This window comes from Lolium perenne, chromosome 5, assembly GCF_019359855.2.
Source record: "Lolium perenne isolate Kyuss_39 chromosome 5, Kyuss_2.0, whole genome shotgun sequence".
Classification (NCBI taxonomy): domain Eukaryota; kingdom Viridiplantae; phylum Streptophyta; class Magnoliopsida; order Poales; family Poaceae; genus Lolium; species Lolium perenne.
The window spans coordinates 251,596,581-251,621,121 of record NC_067248.2 but is presented as its reverse complement, the minus strand read 5'-3'; the positions used below and the strand labels follow the sequence as shown (position 1 = coordinate 251,621,121).

Sequence of the window (24,541 nt, the reverse complement as noted above, 5' to 3'; positions counted from 1 at the left end):
TACGAGGAAACATTCCAAAAGAATATTGATGCCTCACAAAGTATTTTTGGTGCGTGATAAATAATTGAGGTGCAGCAGGTAGGCAAGTTCGGTTCAGCGGTAGGCAACAAAGTTGTGCTTTTGGGCACCAAACTTACACCTTCGGGCCTCAAAGTTGCATCGTTAAACATCAAAGTACCAAGTTGAGAATTGTCAAACACAAGAGTTTCACCCTCGGCAATAAAACTTTTTCTTTTGGACACCAAAGTTGCGCTTTTGGGCACCAAAGTTGTGTCGTCGGGCACAAAAGATTTCCTGTAGGACGCTACAAGTTTATTTGTGAGGCACCAGAATCACGTTGTCGAACACCAAAGTTCCGTTGATGGCAACAAAGTTGATCTGTCGAACACCAAAGTTTCCTTGACAGGTACCAAAGCCATTCCAACGTTGCTATGTTGGACACCAAAGTTGCGATATTAGGCACTAAATTTGCTCTACATCAGAGTTGCTAGTCAGCCACGAAATTGCTCCTAGGGGCACCAAAGTTGCCTTGTTAGGCACTAAAGTTGTTCTCCACCAAAGTTGCACCATAGTTGCACCAAGGGGCATCAAAGTTGCTCTATCACACACCAGAGTTGCTCCATTGGCACCAAACTTGCTCGGCATGGAACTTGCTCCTTGGGCACCAAAATTGCTTTGTCACGAACCAAATTTGCTCCATCGGGCATCGAACTTGCTCCTCTGGGCATCAAAGTTGCTTCGTATGGTTCCAAAATTTCTCTTCATGGTACCAAAATTGCGTCGTCGGGCACCAATGTTGCTCCGGCGTGAGGCGCGCAAGGAGCGAGCGCGAAGGGATTAGCCGGGTCTATTCCTCCATTTTTTTGAGCTTGATTGCCCGTTGGTGAAGAAAAGGGCAGGAGAAAAAACAAGGACACGGAAAATAGTAAAAAAATGTCGGGTAGTGTCGATGACCCCTTTGCTACAAAGTTGTTCATCGAAATTTCACCATCGGGCACCAAAGTTGCTCTACCACGCACCCAAGTTTCTCTGTTTGCACCAAAATTACTCCACGGGGCACCATTGCATCTTTGGGAACCAAAGTCGTATCATCGGACATCAAAGTTGCCCTATTATACATTGTTCTGCAGTAGATATGCGCCCTCGGGTACCGAATTTGCCCTATTGGGCACAAAACTTGCTTCCTTGGGAACCAAAGTTGCTCTGTTGAGCACAAAAAGTTGCGGTTTCTGGTATCAAAGTTGTGTCGTTCGGCACCAAAGTTGATGTTGCCATGTCAGACATAAAAAATTATTTGTCACGCAATAAAATTGCGCAGACGGGCATTAAAATTGCCTATCATGCACAAAAGTTACTTTATCGTGGATCCTTGTTGCCCTAAAGGGTACCAAAATTGCACAGTTTAGCAGCAAAGTTGCGACAATATAATATCATTGGAAAACTCAATGTGGTAGCGGCCTATTTATTTCTAAATGAAGCCCAACTGTGCGACTAGCAAATTATTCCCAGACGTGAGCATTTTCTCCGCCTCCACGAGTCGATCTTGGATGCCATGTACTCGTCCCAGACAGCTAGCCAGATACAGGCAGCTGGAGGAGCGCCGACCGCCTCCTCCACGGCCATGCTCAACCGCGGTAATCAACCAGGAGGAGCAGCGCAGGAGGGTCAGGAACTCAGGGCGCGCGGAGGGAACAGGACAGCACGGTGGCGGTGGACTTGGATGGACGGACGGGGCAGGATCTGAGGCGGCTCCGGCCGCTTGGTGGTCTGCTGGAGCAGAGAATTCCAAGCGCAGAAGAAAACCAGGAGGAAGAGGGAGAGCGGCAGCGCAGGGGATCCAGAAGCTGCGGTAGCCACTGCTGGACAAGGGGAAGTGGGACCGCCATGAGAATTTTAGTATTACCTACCCTTAAGAGTCAAAGCAAGTCCTTAAGTTCAATTCATTATTCTTACATCAATGGCTTCACAAGCTAAATTCCATTTGAGCATCCTTCAGTGGAGAGAGGTGGTACGTAATACTAAAATTCTCAGGGCGTCACAAGCCGCCTGAAAAGCAGCTTCAATTACATCCTAGACTATGAAACAGTCGAAAAAAACCAAATGGCTTCTCCACACATGCCAGATAACGTCATAAAACACCGGAACAGCAGGTTTAATTCACTTCTACTAACAGCAGTTTTAATTGCATACTAGAGTTCCAGCAACCAGTCAAAGCATGAAACGCTGTAAAAAGGCTTCTCCACATGGAGACACTCCCGTCTCCCTCGGAAAAGCACAAACTGATTGCTATGTTAGTTTCACTCCTAATGCACCTCAAAACGGCAGAACTCCACTGCCAGACTGCAAACAACAAAGAAACACAATCAGATCCCATCGAAGATTTAAAAGAAAATATAAATAGAACTCATAGTAAGAATGCTCACTTACACAATTAGTTCCAAGAGGCAACTCCTGAGCCACAAAACTTTTTGTTGACTTGTAAAATCCCCACTCAGTAGCAAACCTGTGTTTGAAGTGGAATATATTAAATGGCTCCACAATTTAAGTAGTTCTATTATCATGTGCAGTTAGAAATGTGCTGAAAGTACTGTCAAGCACTTCCAAAGAGTTTTGAAATGTTGCAGATTCATGACTATCTACTGATTTACCTAAGATTGAATGATGGCGTTTAATTTGCACTATTACCATTACACAGAACTTCTACACACAATTACTCCAGACTGGAAAGGAGGAGATTGCTGACACCAACTAGTTAAACGGAAAAGACGAAGAAAAACCAAAAACTTACTCTCCAACCATTTTCTTCTTCCTGAAGATAAGCTTGATGAACTCTGGAAAAAACAACTTGTAGTTAGCAGCCACAAAGAGCTCCGGCTCACAGGCATGCTTCATATACTGTTCCCAAAATCTCTGTGAACAGCAAAGACTCCAATTAGACAAGAGGGGATTAAAATATATACACCCTCCTTTCAGATTAAATCGACGCAGGCCCGGTAGAGGAAAACAGGTACGAACATACAAAACAGTGTCAATTAAACAGGCCAGAGGTCGTAGATTGCAACAGTAAAAACAAGCGTTATTGCAGGGGATAGGGACGTAAACAGCACATCAACAATTTGGCAAGAGGGAAATTAAAAAATATAGATGTCAACAGTAAAAACAAGCAGTATTGTGGCAGAGAGGGTCTTCAACGGCTGGATTGCAATAAATAGTACAAAAACTGGAACATTCAAAATATATGAGTTCAGATAAGACATAACAAGGCCTACAATAAATTCTACAGAAGGGACTTAGAGACTTACTCTAGTTGCGCGGTCAGTGTGCACCAATATATGGCGAACCAATTTTAGAAGACCGCCTGTTGTTTCTTGATATGGGTGTTTCCATTCTTTTGCCCATTTTGTCTTCTCAATTTTCTCATCAGGAAACTTTTTGCCCCAAAAGCAACTCCATAGGATTGGATGAACATTCTTGGATCCATTATAGATAAAGGCATACCAGCCTCCGACAAAGGTGTTGTTGCCAAAGATGTCAGCATAATCTTCTTCGCTCATGTAGTCCAAGTTCACAGCAATTTCATACAGACCTTTGATTAGAGCTTTTCTTGCTCTTGATGACATGAGCGAAGGATGAAACTGCAGGAACTCATAAAACCACTTATTGAAATCAGCAGCTTCTATGGAAGCCATTTCAGTTTTCTGTAACTGAGCATACAGATGCTCCAGGTAAGCCGGAAAGATCCCATCAGCCTCACCATTGCTAGTGAGCTTCCGGATAATCTTCTTTGCAATTGCTTCCAGATCCGAATCAGACATGCTTCGGCCTTCAAGCCTCACTGGTGCTGGTACCAATTCCACGCAGTCACCATCTATCACATCCCAATCGGAAAGTTCCCATTTGCCATCCCAAGCAAATCCATCCATGTGATGTTTTGTGATGTAGCACACAACTCTCCTCAAAACATCTCTTGCGACGGGTGCAAATACAGCAATGAGGTGTCTGCATTTGCGGTGGCGATTGAAGAGGTAACGGGTTGTAGTTTTATGCCTCTTCAGGAGATCCTCGAGTGACATTATGCTGCAGACAATTAATTCCAAATTTTATTATACATGAAAGAAGATGACAGTCTAAAGGTTTTAAAGTAACTTCCCCAAATCATGTTTGGTGGCTACAAATAGCGATAACTTTTATGCTACAAGATAGCAAGAATCCTTCATTTGCACTATGAGAAAGAGACCCTTTATTTATCTTGCTCCACTGGCTGATACAGTGGAAAGGCATATCCTACTATGGAGGCAAATTGATTTTTGTGAATTCAGTTTTGGCTTCCCCTGGTGCATGCTAAAGCTCAATAAATTGTGGTGGGTAGGACAATGAGGCATTCCTTATGAGATAAGCATTTTGGAAAGAAAAATGGACTCAGCATGTCTGATACTTTCAAAATATCAAACATATATTATAGGCTAAACAAGTGCAAAAAGGTAGTATGTGATAAGAGAAATTATTGTACCTCTTGGGCATCCTGCTAAAAGATACTGTTGTGAAACCTTCAACACTATCGGCTAGCATTTCGTTTGACGGGAACCTTCCATCAGTTGCTTTCGAGCTGAATTGGTCAAGCAAAAATTCTTTCGCAGCAGTAGACAAAGAACTCTTCACCCTGTAGAGTAAGCAAAAAGGTTATCATAACAATTGAAAAGGTTTGCACTAGCAGAGTTATTTGCTGTTAATATATATTTGACTTACTTCTCATAGTTGTTTGTAATATCGTAACACAGGTTTCTGTTGACCCTCTTCATTTCATCAAAATCAACCAACAAGCTGAAGGACTTTTTCTCCCACATCTGATTTGCCAATTCAACACAGAACCTGCATAGAGAACACAATTTTAGATGTATGCACAACATTTATTTGCTTCATACAAGGAAACAGCAAATGGGGTAACTGTATGTCACAGAATATACTACCCGGGTAATAAATGATATCAGGGAGGCCTTTAAGAACTGCACGGTTAATCACTTCTAAGTAACCAATCGCCATAGATGGCAAACTTTAAAATATTTCTACAGATAGCTTAGATAAAAAAAAACACTATTAACAAGTTCCATATTAGCCAGATAAGCAGCCTTAAACTCGTCAAGAAATAATTAGACAGCAATGGATTAGGTAAAATATAACTACGAAAAACAGTTCAAACAGAGCAAACTAAACAAACCAGATGTAATATAGAGAGCAAGCACTAACAAATAATTATCCATGGTGCTAGTCGAAGAGGTGGCTACCAGATATAGAAGTTACCATGTCAGTACTTTCATGAAAACGGTACAAATAGCCATACAAGAATGCCCCATTGCTGTTTCAGAGAATGGCTTGCTCAACTTGTATTGGTACCAAATTGGGTTGATACCAATATACATGATCTACTCTAGATCCACCAAGCACACTATTTAAGCAATAACACAGAACACACCAAGTACTTTGTCATACGAGATTATAATATCTTGCTAACTGACTGTTTGATTTAATGTCCTGGCCAGCTCTATAGAAGCTAGGATTGACTATTTTCATTGAACTGTATGTGACTATACCTAACACATCATGAACAGAATGTGTGCCACAATTGATATCAGAACCTATGAGGCATTGCAGTCCAGAACATGGTAATTTTGGACACTACTAACTTCACAAAAAAGAATGCCTAATGGTATCAAGTGCAAATAATCACGTAAGCTTTGATGCCAAGTTGTCATGGAATTCTTGATGGTTACATACTGCTGCGAAGATGGCTTGGACAGCTCGAATGACAGGGAAGTATTGGCTTGATAGGGAACAGGCATTGATTAATAGTTTGCATGGTTAATGAAAATCGAAGTGCATACAGCGCTAACAACTCCAAAACTACAGGTGGAACTTCAACATTAGCAACTAATACTAAACAATGGCTACTCGATTCTCTATGTAACGGAACAGAGGGACAAGTAGGAAACCGCACTACTTACTTATCCAGGAAGGATCTGAAGGATCTTTTGCACTGTTCAATGTCTATCTGGTCTTCCTTTACAGGCTCTGGCTGGCTTTTCCTTGGTTCTCGACTGTCACGAACCCTGTTTCTACAAGTATTTGACGACCTCCTTCCCCACCTTGGTGGGCTTGCCGACATTGGTGCCCTTGGCCTTGTTTCACGGGGAAGGGAGGGTTCACGAGGTGGGGAGGGTGTTGAGGGGCCGCATGAAGGTTCACCATCTTGCATCGCTTCCCAGATGACCGACATGCTTTCTTCAAGATCCTTTGGGGATAGCATTAGATCAGGTGCTGAATCCTCCTTGAAGCTGGTCTTGCCGAACGTAGTGGGTACGGTACCTGAGGCAAGAACGGAGGTACCTGTTGCATCAGCGCTTGGAACGTGCATATAGCGACCTCCATGATCATGATCTCCAGGAGCTGGAGGGGTAAAGGCTTCCGTACCTGATGTAGACGACCTCCCCGCACCAGGGGCGGCAGGGGACCGGTGCATTGTGGAGGATCTCCAGTCACCAGATTGACCTTTACGGACTCCACGGGCGGGAGAGGGGCGGTGCTGGCTTCCCGCATCTGGTGTAGAAGACCTCCAGCCATCAGACGCATCTGGAACGATGCCACGGGCGTGAGGGGGGCGGTACAGGCTTCCAGCAGACGCGGGAGGAACCCCTGCTCCCAGCCGCGGCGGGGTTCCATTTCGGCCGCGGCGGGGTTCCATTTCGGCCGCGGCGGCTGCTGCGCCGACGCCGGCAGTGGCGGAGGGTTGGGTAGATTAGGGTTTGCGCTACTGGCCCGATTCTGGCAATTCCTATTTATTGCACTGGAGGTGGGCCGGCCCGTTAGCGGGAGGGCTCCAGTTTTCTTCTGTTCATTTTCGTCTGGTCCTCCCTTCCCGGGGGCAAATCCTATACACCGACCAGGTCGGTGCCTACCAAGCACCGCACACCCTGGTCTGGTACTGGGCCTAGCCCATTTTCACCTTTTTTCTTTTTTTTTAGTTTTCTGTTTCTGTTTTAGTTTTTTCTTTTCTTTCTTTGTTTTCTTTTTTGTTTTCTTTTCTTTTCTGTTTATTTTTTATTTTTCTTCAAAATTGAAAATGTTCAAAATTGACAAAACGTTCAAATTTGAAAAGTATTCAAAACGAAAAAATGTTCAAAGCTAAAAATTGTTCGTATTTGAAAAATGTTCAAATTTAAAATATGTTGGTTTTCTAAAAATGTTCAAATTTTAGGAAAATCGAATTTTTGAAAAAATGTTCAATCTAATTTTTTTTCAAATTTTGAAAAAAGTTCAATCTAAAAAATATTCAAATTTTGAAAAATATATTTCAAACATAAAAAATGTTCAAATTCAAAAATTGTTCAAAGTCCAAAAAATGTTCAATTCGAAAAATGTTCAAATCCAAAAATTGTTCAAATTCAAAAATTGTTCATATAAAAAAATAAAAAAATCAATTTTTAATTTTTCGAAAATCTATAAATTTAGAAATATTCAGATTTTGGAAAGTTCATATTATAAAAAATATTATTTTTCCGAAAAAATTTCACATTAGCATTTTAGATTTATATTAAAAAAGAATGAAACAGCAGAAAAGGAGAAAAAAACAAAAAAAAACGTGACTGGGTCGGCCCAACAGACTCCCTTGGGGGTGCGGTACCTGGTCCGCACTGACCAGGGAGGTGTAGCACCTCCCGAGGAAAGCGTCTGCTTCGTCGCCGATCTCGCCTCCGCCGCCAGTCTCCCCCAACGGCGAGCAGATCCGCGCCGAACACGCCACGATCTTTGATGCGATAAGCTATCTACCGCCTCTGGTTTCGCGATGCTGCGGAAGGTGGCCGCCGGCTTCCTCGCCTGCGCCGCCCTCTACCTCGCCTTCTCCTCCTACCTCCGTCGCGAGGTACGGCTTCGCGATCTCCCCATTTCGGGACTTCCCAAGGTCAGGCTGTAAGTGGACATGTCCACGGTTACCCACCAACTGATCCACCATGCCCGTACAAACCAATAGGGCTCTCGCTACCATCATTTTTAATTTACAAATGTTCAGCGGCGTCCGTCTGTAGCCCGCTAACGCAGGAAAGAGCAGCCTGCACCTAGCGATCACACAAATCGAAAAGACAGGAAATCCCGAACCTCTCAATCCTCCGTACGATGAGCGCGTGAACGCGTGGGCTACTCATCGCCTCCCACGCCGGTAGTCCCTCCGTCGCCGGCGTCCACAGCCTGCCACCGGTCGCCACTCTGGCCATGGTGGCCCCTCTCGGATTCCCAGATCTCTTTCTCCCCCGCTCTGTCCGCCCCCACTGCTGCTGGTAGTCTCGCAGGCGCCGCCAGTCGCCGGTAACAGCTCCAGCTCCCAGCGCGGCCGCCTCCCCACCGCGAGATCCCGGCGCGAGCCGCCGGCCAGCCAACTACGCGGCCGCCTCCCCACCGCGAGATCCCGGCGCGAGCCGCCGGCCACCCAAGGGCCATGGAGGCAGGTATTGATGCGGCGGCGGTAGCGGACATGCCGTGATTACCCGTTAAGATTTCGTTAGTACGCCTGGGTGTCCAATTAGCAAATTAAGCGCGGTGGGTATCGGGAGGCCGTGGGCTGCCCGCGCCAACTTACAGGCCTAATGGTAGCCCACTATTTTCCATATATATATATGGGAAATAGCCTCCTAACTAGGTGGGTAGCTATGCACCCTCATCTCACCATCGGATAAGTTCTATAGGGCATTTCTACCGCACATCCAACTTAACGCCGTTAGCTTTCATTTTCTGCGGACTAACCCAACGTCTCAACCCCAGTCACACCCGCACCGCACATCCTCTCTCTCAAATTTCCCCATCCTCCTTAGGCCTGTAAGTTGGCGCGGGCAGCCCACGGCCTCCCGAGACCCACCGCGCTTAATTTGCTAATTGGACACCCAGGCGTACTAACGAAATCTTAACGGGTAATCACGGCATGTCCGCTACCGCCGCCGCATCAATACCTGCCTCCATGGCCCTTGGGTGGCCGGCGGCTCGCGCCGGGATCTCGCGGTGGGGAGGCGGCTCGCGCCGGGATCTCGCGGTGGGGAGGCGGCCGCGTAGTTGGCTGGCCGGCGGCTCGCGCCGGGATCTCGCGGTGGGGAGGCGGCCGCGCTGGGAGCTGGAGCTGTTACCGGCGACTGGCGGCGCCTGCGAGACTACCAGCAGCAGTGGGGGTGGACAGAGCGGGGGAGAAAGAGATCTGGGAATCCGAGAGGGGCCACCATGGCCAGAGTGGCGACCGGTGGCAGGCTGTGGACGCCGGCGACGGAGGGACTACCGGCGTGGGAGGCGATGAGTAGCCCACGCGTTCACGCGCTCATCGTACGGAGGATTGAGAGGTTCGGGATTTCCTGTCTTTTCGATTTGTGTGATCGCTAGGTGCAGGCTGCTCTTTCCTGCGTTAGCGGGCTACAGACGGACGCCGCTGAACATTTGTAAATTAAAAATGATGGTAGCGAGAGCCCTATTGGTTTGTACGGGCATGGTGGATCAGTTGGTGGGTAACCGTGGACATGTCCACTTACAGCCTGAGCTACCATGGGTGGTAGCTATGCATACACATCCAACCATTAGATCTTCTATAGGGAGCACACAAGGAGCACACGGTGTTAGACCATTTCGTTTTCTTCCAATTTCGAACAATCGCCTTCGTTAGTTAGCCATACCGTAGCATTTATTTTGCCAAAACAACAACAAAAGGACGGTCACGGTTGGCATTTTTTGGAGTTGACTACGTGTGGATATGTAGCATCTGATGGCATTCTACAACCAGGACCATGGCCGACTCAAATGTGTGGAACCAAGTAAATTTAGCTAATTTTTCTACGTGTGGATATGTAGCATCTGATGGCATCACCTTATTTTTTAAATCCCGTGTACTACAACCAGGACCGTGGCCGACTCAAATGTGTGAAAGCATGTAAAAAAAGCTATTTTTTCATACGGTATGGCTCTAGCCACTGTGACCTTGAAAAATTGTCAAAAGGTGTAAAAAAGCTAAATTTTCACACGATGGATTGTAACCACCGTTGCCGACTCAATGTGTGAAATCACATTAAAAAAAAATCAGTTGGCATTTCTTTCTCTTCACGGATCGAAGCTGATCAACTACGACAACAATTACAGGGGGCATTGAGTCTCGCTCCTCAAATCCTTTCCACTGCTTTGCATAGTTTGGACAGCGCTTGTTACGAATTATCCACTCGAAACATGAACCGCACCGTAGTTCCATTCCTTGGCTCATCGTCGCCGTCTGTCGACGAGAAGATAGAGCAACCGCCTAGCGATAGCACGGTCGAGGCTGTCGCAGAAATGAGCATCGACGACCTCTCAGATGGAGTGATTGCATCTATCCTTGAATCCGTAGCAGCATCAGCTCGTGACCCCGCCGACTTTCTATCCGCAACCATGACGTGAGTATATCATTTTTTAGTTTTATTTATAACTCTCCCTCCTCCCCACCCAACACGTAAATAATCCGTGGTTACAATCCTCTAAACGCAGGTCCAAAGAGGTTCACAGAATTGGTAGGAGCGGTTATGTCTCAAAAAAAATTAGTGCTCGTTGATTCGTCGTCAGTGCGAAAAAATGGACGGTTGGTGCAAAAACATTCTTGCAAACATGCGCAGAAGCAGGCAAGCGCAAGATCTTTGGTCTTGCTCCGGAACCGATGAAAAAGCGGATTAAAAACCTTGTGTGAAGGAACCTTGATGCAGCATACATCCTAGGCATGGTATATTTAGTTTTCGCCAACACATCGACTATGTTTTCTTCACATATGTTGTTGGAACAATGGATCGACTACCGTCTACCAGTACCTCTTTTAGCTTTTTTTTAAGGAATAACCCCATTTTTTTAGATCATGTTCTACTGTATCAATCTACGGGCGGATGGCATTGCAAAGATATCATTAGCTGCAGTTCAAGCTCTTCAATTCCGCCGCACATTCGATGGAGTAAAACAAGGTGGCCGTCTCACATCGGTAATATATATGAAAGCCAACCCGGAAACCCGCTCCCTAGTTTTACTTTTTTTATTAATATAACCCTTTTTTATTGCACAACCAGTGACAGTTTCATTTTCTATAAACAGCTGAAGGAGGATTGTCCTACCCAGGCAGATTTATTATTTGACGTGCTGCACCTGAAAAATAATTCAGGAAACTTGCCGGCCCAATTTGTCCAATTCATCGAGTAAAAGAAGACTCCAAAACGACAATAAGAAGACCTGGCTACTGTGTTCAAAAAAAAAAAAAGACCTGGCTACTCCGTCGCGACTATCCACTATTATCCATTTAAAGCATGTATCATTTTTGTCGTGCAGTGTTACAACAACACACGGAAGTTTTTATTTTTTGGGCCGTCTTTTGTAATTCATTTGCGCACATTTTTTGTTTTGTTTTTTAGCCTATAAAGCGTGTCCGCCATCGCTCTCCATTGTTTGCACATCTCCACCCTCGAACAACACACATGCGGCAAATACAAGGAACCGACGAAAAAATGGGTAACCCCACACTATCAAAAAGGTTTAAAAACCATACCAATGTGTGAATTTCTTTGGAGCATTTTTCAATTTTTATATTTTCATAAAGCCCGCGCAGAAATTGTACATTCTATTAGAACGATCAGATGAGGTAATTGTATTTAATTGGGATAAAAATTCACACCCACACTATAAAACGAGAGGCCTAAAGTTTGGACTCACTGTTGATTTATTCACGCCGTTTTCATTTAGAACTGCCTAGCCGTTCTCGCTACCTACAACCAGCAACATACAGGTTGTCTTCCACACTCAAAACCGATCATACACGCATGTGATGAAAACTAAACCAAATCGTACGAAAGGTTTTCAAGCACACACCCTACTAAATGCGCACAGCTGCTGCGATTTTGACAACTCATGCACGGCACGGACCAACCAGGATCGAGCCGTGTCTTATGTGTGGATTCAGATTTTTTACCGAAACCGCTTGCGTCCGAAACCGCACACGCATTGATCAACTGTCTCACCAAGCAAACGGCTACCATGTACAACTACACCTACCAGCCCATTTGAACCGCACACCGACGACTGCTAACTCGACATGACCGGGCACCGGCACCCGTTGCAATGTGTGTTTTTGGAAGCAAAACAACAACGGAGCCACGGCATGTACTAGTACTTTGCAAGACAACTACTTTTTTTTTTGCGTGAAAACCTGATATATTAAAACAAGGATCCTTACAGATCAGCCCAGAACAAAGCAAAAAATACAACAAAGTCCTGCTGGACCACGAAGACAACCACCGCACGCAGAACGCGCCGCCGGCGCGCCGCCGCTGCTACTCCTCTTCTTGACTTGGATCGGGAGAGCCCCCATGCGGACGGGAAGTCGACGAACCTCGAGCTTCAAGAAGCCTCCATCCTGCAGCGCCATCATCTTCGTCTTGCTCCAATACACCACCGTCTTCGGATTATTGCATAACCGGAGCCGCCGCGACTCGATCTCCGGCGAGGGGAAGCCCTGCTCCGAAGCTCCGAGGAACCAGGAGCAAGGACAGTACATGCGGTCGACAACGGAGACCACTGGTACTCCACCGTCGAAGAGGACGACCGCCTCCCTGCATAACACCACCGACTGCGCCGCCATCTCCTCCGCGCCGCCGGCTGAGACCCTACTAAGCTCTACGCTATGTACACGGTGGGATCCGGTGTTCCCCCACCCTCCCGCCGCCGGAGCGGCCGCCGGAGGGAGAGGGAACCGCCGGAATCGCCGCCGGCGAGGTGAGCAAGAAGGGGGATTCAGAAAGACAACTACATCACACAGCTCCACTATATGTACCGTTCCGACAAAAATGTGTGAAAACTAGGCAAAAATGACACATTTAATAAGGTACGGAGCTAGCTACCGTGACCTGGCTACCGTCACTGATACAAATTGTCAAAAGGAGTAAAAAAAGCTAATTTTTCACACGACGGATGGTCAACACCGTTGCCGACGCAATGTGTGGAATGATGTAAAAAAAGGGTGTGGGAAAGTTGTGGCAACGTTTTTTCCTGCCTTTTAGACTGCATGCAATCACGGAGCACAAAAGTCCGTTCAGTGAAAGTGCTCCTGGGTATTTGATCTGAACATGAGACTCCTTCTATCCAACGGCTGCTACCCTGTGCACAGCTACCATCCTTGGTAGAAAATCCGCGTCGATATATATATATATATATATATATATATATATATATATATATATATATATATATATATATATATATATATATCTGCTATTCTCGAACCGGTAACTATTCTCGAACCCTTTCTGAACTTCCCGGTACATGGATCTGAACTTCTTCCTCCGTGAATCTGAACTTCCTGACGGACTTCAATGTTGTACAGGGCGAACTTCCGAAACTTCAGTCTAGTTTGAAGTGAACTTCAAAAAATATAGCGAACTTTCGTCGCATCTGAACTTCTCTGGAACCACTTGTGAACTTCCGGGTGTTTCCTAGTGAACTTCTCGACGGAATACTAGAATTGCATGTTCGCGCGGATAGTATTTTCATATTGATTTTCAAACTGCTTATCGGATTGATGCGTATAATATACCGTTGGATTCGTACGGAAATTTTGCAACTTTTCCGTGTTCAGTATTTTCCCAAATTCTGTATTGTTTAAAACTAATTTGAAATATACAAAACAACGTTTTCACGGATTTCTCAATTTTCGTGCAGTTTTTGTGTTCTGATTTTCAAACCGTTTATCGGATTGATGCGTGTGATATGCCGTTGGAAAGCTGCTGACTAGGCGCACCTTTTTTATGAAGAACACTTTTCCAAATTCTTTACAGTTAAAGAGCAGATTTGAGAATATGTGATTTCGCTTTTCAAACTTCTCGGTTTTTCGTACTGTTTTTTGGGGATTTTTTTCGAACCACTCGTCGGAATGTTCCAAGTGATATTGCGTTGAAAAGATATTGATTAGGCGCAGCTTTTTCATATTGAACATTTTCTAAATTCTAAACGGTTAAAGTTTAATTTCAGAGATATGTAAAATCGGAGATAACGCCGACACGGCAACATTTTGATATTGGCTCATCTAGATTGATTAGGTGAGGCATTGCGGTGTGTTAGAGTATTAATAGGGTTATATTAGTACTAATTTTACGTGGCGTCGGTCGATTTGTCCAATAAGAGGTTGTACGAACGATTTCTATGCATATGATTTCCGTCCAAAAAAATACAGTGCTCGAATATGGAAGTGAACTTCTCGATATATGTTAGTGAAGTTCCGATCGCAGTATAAAAGTTTCAAGCATGCTCAAAATGTACTTCCTACATGTGCAAAGTGAACTTTCGCGCCGATACAAGGTGAAGTTTGACAAAAGAAAATCTCCGGTATGTTCACGGTGAACTTCCCCGTGTTCAAAGTTAATATTAACAGAAAATAAACTTCCAGCTTGTTTTCTAAACTAAATTTTCTAGAAGTGAACTTATGATGTTCACTAAGTGAACTTCTGTCCGCTGTTTTTTCTTCATGAGGTTTTCCTACAGTGAATATTGCCAATAATTTTTGTGAAACCAGTGCTTGACAAATTGAACTTGCCAATAAAATAGAAGTGAACTACAGTTTCTCGAGTATATCAGTATATAATCAGTTGTATTTTTTCACACAATTTTTTGTTAACTTTCAAGTACATAGGAATTGAACTGAAAACGAACTCCCTGAATTGAGTAAACTTTAGACAGTTAACAGTCATTTTCTCAAAAGAAAAATAAGGTGAACTGTGGTGAGCTACTTATATACATACAACTAAAATGCCAAGCTACACAATAGTGAACTGTCCAGATCGCATAGCTAAGCGCATCCATCCTCGTTGCCGCACATACATGTATCTATGCGCACAGGAGCGTTTTCAACAAACATATGGCATTCATGAGAATATCATAAACCAGTAGTACCAAGTGTGTGTTCCTGATGGCCTGGACAAGCATGTATTCAACTAGCCAAAACCCAAGACCAACTGAGTTAAGCTTGGGAGTGAGAGATCTGGGGCAGCAGTGGGATTGGGAGGTCACCAACTCCTCGAATGCTGACCACGGCATCACGACTTCTCCAACTACAACGCAAAGTTTCCTTGAAGAAAGTTGTCCAGAATCATCATTCACCTCCATAAGCTCATAAACTAGTGCAAATTCTAAATAATCTTCACAATGAGAGTAAGTTCCTTTTGAAGATGCACACCTGTACAATTAAATAGTCAGAATGAATTGCTGATCATGAAATTTTGATCATAATAGTTCAATTTCCTCTAAATAGTCAACATAAAGACAAAAGCTACATAACAGAAGGAAGATTACTTTGGTTAGACCTACCCAAAACTACCAGTACATGGTGAAACATACCAGTACCAACATTGTCTGTGATAGTCTAATGTAGTGAGATGGCTTAGACTGAGAAGTGAATTTATGTTGCAGTGAAGCAAAAGAATTTTTATTCCAAAGTGCAGATGATTTGTACTGTGCAATGATCAGTTTTTTGAATGCAATCCTACATACACAAAGCTGGTGCATATCCAGAAACAGGAAAAGAAATACTGGCCTACAGAAGTATTTTTGCAGTAAAAATAAGTGAATGTCTCGAACAGAAGATTCGAACTTCTAGAAAATAACGAATGAACTTCCTACTTTAAGACAATAAAATGTGAAACCTTTTTTGCCCCGACAGAGTGAATGTCCTGAAAAGGAGAATTAATCCTTTTGTCTAACTTTTAGACAAAATATAAAAAATGTCCTGGTGAACTGCACTAACAAATAAAGTTTGCATGTGCTCGAAGTGAACTGGCGGATAATAGTTATTTTCTAAACTTCATTGTTCACCACTAGCGAACTACACAGAGTTACTAAGCGAACTGCCGCTTCAAGTCACATTTACAACGTTGAAATAAGTTCGGGTCTTACCAGCAGGAAGTCCATGCGAGTCCAGCGCCCAGGAGGAGGATGCCTGCTGACACCATAGAAGATAGCTTGTGGACTCTCGATTATTCTAATAAGTGAAGAAAAATGGAAGGTGCGTCCTTGTCCTGGCTGGAGATAGGCAGCCCCATAGTATTTACCTAGTTTTTATCTAACAAAACAAGATGTTGTTAGTCACTGTCACATAACTCTTTACTAATAATTGTTCGCCTGTAAACACAAATTATTCGAGCATTGCCTTTAAGTATGTACAAAGCCAACTTTAGTATTTTTGTATCTATTGAACTTCACTTTATTACTGAGTGAACTTCAATCTACAACAATGAACTCACTATGAGCATTTGATCTGTTTCATGTAAAACTGAAATGAACTACCATGTAGTACAAATTGAGATGTCTTCATGTTCGAAGCGAACTGTTAAAAAAATGAACTATGTAATAACTGAACCACTCACAGTGAAACTATGAAAACCGAACTACCATATAACCTATGCACTTCATGGTTGCTGGCAGCAGAGCACGAAGTGAACTATGAAATAACTGAACCACTCGATAAAATGAAATGAACTGGATGAAAAATAAAAGTGAACGTCTACGGTAGATAAAGTGATTTTCTTTCTTTTTCATCTATGATAAAATGAACTCTTTTCAGAAAATAAAAGAGTATACTCCCGTAGTGGACGGACAGAACTTGTGTCTAAATTAAAAGTGAACTTCACAATTTTTCTGTTGTGTGCTTTTGTATCAAATCTAGTGGATGAAGGAAACTTCCAAAACAATAGTAAGTAAACTTCAAATGTGAAAGACATGAACTTCTATCTTTAAAGCTATCAAACTTATCCATAATAAAGTGATGCAGAGGATAAATGTCCAGTGTATAAATTAACTAGAGAGACAAGAAATCAATTGGAGATAGAGGTAGCATGCTCAGATGCAGAACTGCCGCCTTCCTGATATATACATGTAGACTTCTCTCGTGAAACAAGAGCACTGCTGCAGAGGATAAATGTCCAGTGTATAAATTAAATACAACAAACTTTTAAACCAAGCTGATGGTTTAACACTGTGTGATTCTGATATAGGAACAACGTTCTGCTAGTTTACACGCACCTGCACTTCCAGTAAGGGGGTGGGACTGGTGCGTCCGCAGGGGCAGCGAGCGAGCTCGGAGCTTGGTGGACTCCGGTGTGATTCATGGTGGACTCCTGATGGGGGAATAAAATGAGTACTCAATGCCCTATCAAGGTGATAGTTTCAGATGTAGTCCAGTATATAGTACAAGCACTCCTAGTTCAAGCACAAATGCCATCGCCACAGAATGACAAAAAAATGATAAGCTTCTAGTTGGTAATTCCTTAAACAGATTAAACGCTATGACACGTGCTCATTCTATTTCACCAAACTACATTATTAATTATTTTCTTCATTCTTAATAAGTGGACTTCATACTGTTTACCTTTTTCTAAGTAAATAGGCGTAATGAACTTTCACATAAAATAAATACGAATTTTCACATTGAGAGATAATGAACTTGGACGAGAAATTGGTGTGAACTTGCCGATTAGAATAATTGGCATAGCGAACTCCCCAAAAAAGAAGAGGTGAGCTTCACGCATAGATCAAATGAACTTCGCCTATGAAATATATACATGAATAATATTCTAGACATTCGCTACCTTCTATTTTCGTCTGAAACTAAAAGTGAATATCCTGATACTAAAAGTGAATCTCCTGAATGGGCCAAAGTGGATTCCGCGGCAAAGAGAAGTGAACTTTCATAATACTAACAAGTCCTCATGAACAAAGGGAACTTTTTGGATAACTTTCTCTTGTGGATGGTCTAAAATTCTGTGCGGCGCATTCATAATACTAACAAGTCCTCATGAACAAAGTAGAGGCACCAGTGGAATCTCCATGTGCGGCGCCCGGTGAATTCCCGCGCGCCTAGTCAGTCAACTCCCTATGGCTAAACGTGCAAACTATATTTTTTTTGATGAACTTTTACAAAATGATAAGCGAACTATCTTTTTTGTAAACAAATTGAACTTCTACCTTATCTTATAGTCTGACACGCATGAACACATGCATCGACACTTACATGTTTTGTTCCCTAAAAGAACAAAATACCATAAGAAGTGAATTTCACGGGTTAGAAGAAGTGAGCTTCATGGATTATAAGAAGTGAACTTATTAAACACCATATTCTATCTTTAATCATGGACTTATCGAACTTCCCCGTAAAAATGAGTTTTTTGTGCGGAAGGAGTGAATTTTGTGTTAACTAAAGTAGCATTGAACAAACAAAACAAACTTCTGTAGCGGGACAAGAGCCTACAAACTGAACTTCAAACGCCCAAGATCTGAACAATGTGAAAAAGTAAACTGAACTACATCCAAATACATGCTAAAAATATACAATGTGCCCAACTGTTGTTTTCTAGGGCCATCTGTGGTGCTAGTAAGTTTAAATATATAGGTATTAAGTTCACTTCCTCTAATGATCATGCTAACTTCCTGTTCCTTTGATTATGTTGACACTGACAAAACCGAGAAGTACACTTCCAGGACCATAGGATGAATATCTCACATCGGTGAACCTCTATAGTTAAAGAAATGGAATTCTATTATCAGGAAAATAGGTAACACCATTGTATGGATGGTAGAATGAAACATGAATTAACTCAGAGATGAACTTCTCCATGTACATGTAGTGAACTTCTATACAAAGAAGAGAAGTGTATTACCATAATAGCCTACATCATAGCAGTTCGGAAGCAGCGACCAAGAATTTCAGACAAGTGCACATAATAGTTCACATCGCCATCAGTGGCACTGGCTTCACCGGACCTGGGAAGCAGGACAGTGAGATAGGACAGTGCACTACTCATACATGCGGTGTCCTTGCAGCGATGGGAGGCACCGAAGGCCTGGACTGGGGTGGCATCCCGTGCGGTTCACACGGCATTATGGGGCGGTTCACCCTAACTGAACTTTTACCACATAATATAATGAACCTCGGAAAAACAACAACAACAACAACAAACTGAACCGCACCATGGCTAACAGTGAACTGCATCACTGCTACTGGATCAAGATGGCATAGTGGTCATGGTAACCTACCAATAATTAATAATAATAGGAGAAGTTGTTCAAAATGTAAGACTGTAAGTCATTATGCTTTAAACAGGGCCAATAAGAACAAACCTGCTATGAAGAACTAGATAGTCAAATAAAAGGTGAACTTTGCTCCGATGTACCCAAGTGTACTACTTTTCTGTATCAGCAACACATCAAAACGAGCCTACCAGGATGCAGTTCGATGTCTAATTCCTAAACATAGTACGTGAACTTGCAATGAAATCCCAGAAAATACTACGTGAACTTGCTAATTTGAATAGTCTGAACTACATTAAACTTGGTGATAGAAAATATGAAAAATATTACCTCAACAGCTACTCTGCTTCAGTGGCTACTCTCGGTCCAGATACATCCCCGCGCATGTAATTTTAACAAGTGAGCTTCCAAAAGAAATTGAGGTGAACTTCCAAACTTTTTTTTCCACAAAAAATGGACATCACATATGTACTAATAGAACTTCGCCGAAACGAAAGATTAAGAACTCTCCAAAATACACAAACATACTACCCGAAATACACAAGTTCACTGCCAGAATTCGCCTAATAAAATGATCTTCGTGGAAAAATGAACTCACCTAAGGAAATGAAATCTTAGTGAGAAACGAAGTACACACCCTAAGATCAACAGATTTTTGAAACAAAACTTAACTTGCCAAACAAATAAACTCTAGAACAAAAAATGAACTTCAACTACTGACGTACAACGCTTCTCGACAAATTTAAACCCACACTTTAATAAACAGAAGAAACCAAACTTCCAGAATCTCATGATTTGGAACCGGTTTTAGTTTTTTTGTATTTCTTTCTTCGAGTGAACTACCAGACAAAATGAACATCCCGCATGGCCGAAGCAAATTTCTAGGAGAGTTTTCAGCATGCTTCTCAAAAATATATATCCAGGCCTCCACACAAGTGTATTGGTTTTTCTATGTGAGACGAAGTGCACGTCTGTGTTACCCAAAGAGAATTGTCTGAATCGACCAAGTGAACTTCTTCATATAACCATTTTTTTCTGTCAGAATAAGGGAGCACGCAGTTAACTTCAACCGCAAGAGTGACTACACTAGAAAATGAACTAATCTGCAGCAGATGTCCGATCTTTGTTTACAGCCCATGGTCTGAGCTGAGCTACAAGCAAGCGAGCATGTAACTTCACTCTTCATCTCATGGTCCTGATCCTGAACTTAGCTGAGCAGAGATAGTCCTAGTTGGAACCATCAACCATACGCCAGAGTTAGGATGTCCATGGTACTGTTAAGCGGCGAATGTAACTGCCAATCCAATACTTGCAAGAACTAACTTGGATTTAGAAAAGCTATTATCTAACAATGATTATATTTTCTATGCCTACATATTTTTTTAATAAAATACTAGAAGCTGTGTGCCCGAGTAAGACACCCATGATCAGACCTCGTACACAAAATACGCGAAGAGCTAACAGTCCAGCTAACTAGAGTCATTATTAGCAAACACATAACAAAACTGCAAAGAACTCGTCAGTCTCTCTGTTGCCTCCCTAGTTTCTTAGGTGAATCGCCCCCAAATCTGACTTGGAAATATTACATCACGGCTAGGAAGATCCCACACCTAGTTCTTATACAAAAGAAAGATAATGAAAGTAACTTCTTGAATTTCCACGGAAATAAACTGATGTACTAAACTGTTCTGCTTCTGCAACTGAACCGAGGAGTAGTTCTCACTCGTTTTGAACTAAACGTAGCAGCTGAGATCCCCTCTTGCTTGGCAAGACGCCTGAGTCATCACAGATCTGGACGAAATGATATAAGATTAGAAACAAAATTACCTGGGATGCAACGCTCCGACATCTGAACTTCTCCTGGACTCTACCAGATGGGCAACAAACAGACAACGCCCGGTGTTCCTCGATCTCGCAACCCGGTCATCCTCTCGATGGAACTAAAAACAGCAAATTTGAACTCGGATCTGCACAACAAGAAGGTAGGCTTCTCCATGGTGGATCGGAGCGGGGTTTGCTGAGGCTCGTCTGCAGCGCCATGGGAAAGTGGAAATTCAGGGCGGCGCTCAGGAAGAAATACGGTTCGTTCTCGGGGGAAGTTCAGGGCTGATGGGAGGTGCACCAGGGCTGCGCTGGTGGCTGACCAAGGCGGGATGTATTGGGCTGCAAGGGGGAGGCGGCCCAAGGATGGGAGGAGCAGTGGCGACACAGCAGGATGCTCATGCGTCGGGTGGTGCCTCCGTGCTACCGACGGGGAAAGGAGGCGGCAAGGGGAGTTCAGTTGGGGTTCGGTGATTTTTCTCGGGGCGGCTTGGTTCTGGAGGTGGCCGGTGGTCAACGCTGGATGTCGCCAGGAAGAAGGCAAAGCGGGAGCTGGGGACGGGGTGGCGACGCGGGCTGCCGCCAGGAAGAAGGCGGAGCGGGGGCTGGGGTCGGGACGGCAAGCGGGCTCCCGCCGGGAAGAAGGTGGAGCAGGGGGGCTGGGGTCGGGACGGCAAGCGGGCTCCCGCCGGGAAGAAGGTGGAGCGGGGAGGCTGGGGTCGGGACGGCGAGCGGGCTCCCGCCGGGAAGAAGGCGGAGCGGGAGCTGGGGCCGGGACGGCGAGCGGGCTCCCGCCGGGAAGAAGGGGAAGAAGGCGGAGATGGAGTTGGGGTGTGGAGAGTTCGGTTGCACGGGTCATGCGGTTGGGAGGTGCGGATCGGGGGATATTTTTCTCGGGACGGTCGGGTCGAGGTGGTCGGGAGCGGTGGGTTTTTTTTTTTTACAAAGGGGTTCAAGAATAGCTATTCTAGAACCCCTCTTAAAGGGGGGTTCGAGAATAGTTCAGCTCTATATATATATATATATATATATCGAAAATTGTTGGCAACAAAGGAGGGTAGCTACCCATTCCTCTCAATATTGACACGTGTGTAACACCGTTTGGTACTAACGGTAATGGCCTAAGGCTGGCACGACTCCTTTTCTTCGTCAAATTGCTCTGCATCCGGCACTACCTGCATGTTATTGTACGACCCTGCCATCCATTTCTCTTTATCTCTCATCTTTTCACCTTTTTCTGACTAAATATCGGTGTCTCTCTTTCGTATCTTTTTTATCCTTGTCCTGACAGAATATTATAGTGCTGCCTACTCCTTTTAATCTGACTTCGATACAAGCCACACTAAGAAATAAAGTGCTCTGGCATGCTGAAGTATATGGGAACTAGTACTAAAAAAGTTGACAGTGCAATACGTTTAGATTTATCACGCCACTTAGATTGCGCTTAAAAACAACATTACCTTGTCCCCAAAGGCACCACACGTCCACATCTGTAGTTTCTTCCCTTTTTTTTTTTGGAGATCCTAGTCCGTAGCCTGTTTTTCTCTGATTACTGTTGTTTTTTTGAACCAATGTGAGTTTTTCGTTCATGCTGGTCCTGCAGGTTGTGACTGCACCTATCAGGACAAGTGTTGCGGCCTCTTCTGGCAGCAGCGCTCCCTTGCCTCTCGGCGGACGCGGGTGTACCTCGGGTGCCCGGCTCACTCAGACTCAGCACCTCCCCATGGCGACTTGCTGCTCCTGTGGTGCTTTTTTCTGAACTATGACGTCTGGCCGCAGGGCAGGGCACATGATTAAGCACTTGCAACCAATTGTGTAAGCAAATGCAACCAATATTGATTTAGGAAAAGCAGGATCTTGTGCGTATTATTCAGTTCAGTAGTGACAGATCATAATGCATTCAATTTTTCTTGCTCGTATTATTCAGTTCAGTTGTGACAGATCATAATGGATTCAATTTCTTGGACGCACCTTTGCAGCTGCAACTCAACGGAAGTGCAAGCCTGTTTGTTTTCCTCATCAGTGATTTGATCTAGCCAAAGATAGCCACTCCTTTCTCTTTGGAATAGTAGATGGCACTTGTTCCGTACTCTGTATTTTCTACTACTAATTTTGCTGCTTGCTGCGATGCGACAAGCTAGCCATGTTGACGTCACACAGAGATGGCCGGGGCCGCCTCCCCTAGCCCGGCACTGGTCCACTCTCGGTGCAACCGGCAACAGGCCCGACCCTGCAACCACTGCTGCCGCCGCCATGTCCCCGGCGCCCCAGCTCCGCTGCCACGGGAGTCCTCTGCTGTGAGGTATTGTCCTCCATGGACGGGCACGGTCTTGATTTTTTGACGTTTTTCTTTTGATTGCTGATTGAATCAATCAAGATGATCATGTGCATATTACCACTGTTGTATATTTCTCTGATATAGGGAAGACCACATGCTGCATAAGAAGCAGTACAGGCTTTTTATTCAGTAAGTACAGTTGAAAATTTGCGACCTGCATTTCCCACATCCTTCTAACCTGCCGTGCATCCACCTCTGTACTTTACTGGCACGGCCTTGGGAGTTGGGAGTAGAGCTGAGGCGCCGGTTGTCATATTGGAGCCCGGAGGAAACGGCTCGGCCGTCGTCCACAGGACTGCCCCAACTCGATGCTATATCTGCATTTTCTGTTGCTTGCCTTGGCAGTACAAATAACTTCAGAAGAAAAGTGCACACACTTTTGCTTGGAAAGTACACATTCACAGCTTGCCAATGGCTAACTCATCCCCTCCATGATGCTTGGCTCTCCTTGGTCACTCCATGGCTGTGATGGCTTCGCGTGCGACGGGGATAATGATGGACGGGGTGGTCTGGTGTTGTACGACACATTAAAGTTGGCTTAAAGCCCGTTCTTGTGAAGGTTATTTTACTTGGTAGGATAGGTACTGTAGCTTCTACCTAGTATACTTTCTTCTACAGCTCATGTAGCGTGATCAAGAACTGGCTATTGCTGCTAGTTTACTCTTTGATTTTTTTTTTTGCGGGGGAGTTTACTCTTTGATTCGAGCGACAGCAATACAAGCATTCACACTAGGAAGTACAAATGGCGCAGATATCAGTTTCTTGTTTTTTCTTAGACCTGAACTTATGTTAGTCATTCACTTGTACTTCTGATAAGCATCATTATGTACTTTCCTTGTCATAAAAGGCATTAGCTGTGTGATAAAAGATAGATATATGTAGCATGGACGTGAATTTTTGGCAGAAAAATTAGTTCTAGCAGTGGACAGATAATTGTCGCACATACACTCGCCAACGGTGTTGATCTTTGGCCGGTCGGCCGGGTGCTCGAGGCACCGGAGCCATAGGTATTCCTTCTCGGCGTCTGACACCACCGACTTTCCAGCTACTACCAGCGAACTAGACCACGGCCGCTTCTCGGATCCATGTTGACGCAGACTTCGCTGAAGCGTACACTACTGTAGTGCTCAAATTCAGCGGGAGCAGTTAATTTTCTTCTTATTTTCTTATTGTTGGAATGTAGCAGCAATACAGTGTAATGCTCGAAAAGATTACTGCCCAAATTCAGATTTGTATACTGTTCAAATTCAGCAACAAGTCAAGTTGCAGCAGTGCAGGTCTTTTAGTTTC

General features: G+C 44.0%; 1 protein-coding gene and 2 long non-coding RNA genes across 8 annotated transcripts; 1 reads left to right on the top strand and 2 right to left on the bottom strand.

Annotated features, from left to right (window-relative positions):
* Positions 1–1,909: 1,909 nt before the first annotated feature.
* On the bottom strand, positions 1,910–6,818 carry LOC127302697 (uncharacterized). The gene is made up of 8 exons (XM_051333236.2): positions 6,466–6,818; positions 6,000–6,360; positions 4,747–4,869; positions 4,511–4,660; positions 3,303–4,077; positions 2,789–2,910; positions 2,428–2,503; positions 1,910–2,340 (listed from the first exon to the last, which is right to left on the bottom strand). Exons 1-8 carry the CDS (start codon positions 6,734–6,736, stop codon positions 2,314–2,316), a joined length of 1,905 nt encoding a protein of 634 aa, XP_051189196.1. The 5' UTR covers positions 6,737–6,818; the 3' UTR covers positions 1,910–2,313.
* A 7,889-nt stretch (positions 6,819–14,707) lies between these two features.
* Positions 14,708–21,833, bottom strand: LOC139831130 (uncharacterized). Of its 6 annotated transcripts, none has more exons than XR_011745779.1 (4): positions 20,920–21,833; positions 17,089–19,690; positions 15,964–16,971; positions 14,708–15,247 (listed from the first exon to the last, which is right to left on the bottom strand). It is a non-coding gene; the product is annotated as an uncharacterized lncRNA (long non-coding RNA). The 6 variants fall into 6 exon arrangements; XR_011745780.1 differs by having other exon boundaries at positions 17,089–17,183; positions 18,723–21,830; XR_011745781.1 differs by having other exon boundaries at positions 15,964–16,968; positions 17,089–17,183; positions 18,723–21,830.
* Positions 21,834–21,870: 37 nt separating this feature from the next.
* Positions 21,871–23,421, top strand: LOC127302695 (uncharacterized). The gene is made up of 2 exons (XR_007853078.1): positions 21,871–22,728; positions 22,893–23,421. It is a non-coding gene; the product is annotated as an uncharacterized lncRNA (long non-coding RNA).
* Positions 23,422–24,541: the final 1,120 nt, after the last annotated feature.

What these genes read in the sequence shown, in the direction of transcription:
- LOC127302697 (XM_051333236.2), bottom strand. Translation starts at nt 6,736, where the DNA reads ATGGAACCCCGCCGCGGCCGAAATGGAACCCCGCCGCGGCTGGGAGCA. An exon ending in GGGGAGGTCGTCTACATCAG is followed by an intron (nt 6,361 to 6,465) that starts GTACGGAAGCCT and finishes TTCTTGCCTCAG; the next exon opens with GTACCGTACCCACTACGTTC. An exon ending in ATTACAAACAACTATGAGAA is followed by an intron (nt 4,661 to 4,746) that starts GTAAGTCAAATA and finishes CTTACTCTACAG; the next exon opens with GGTGAAGAGTTCTTTGTCTA.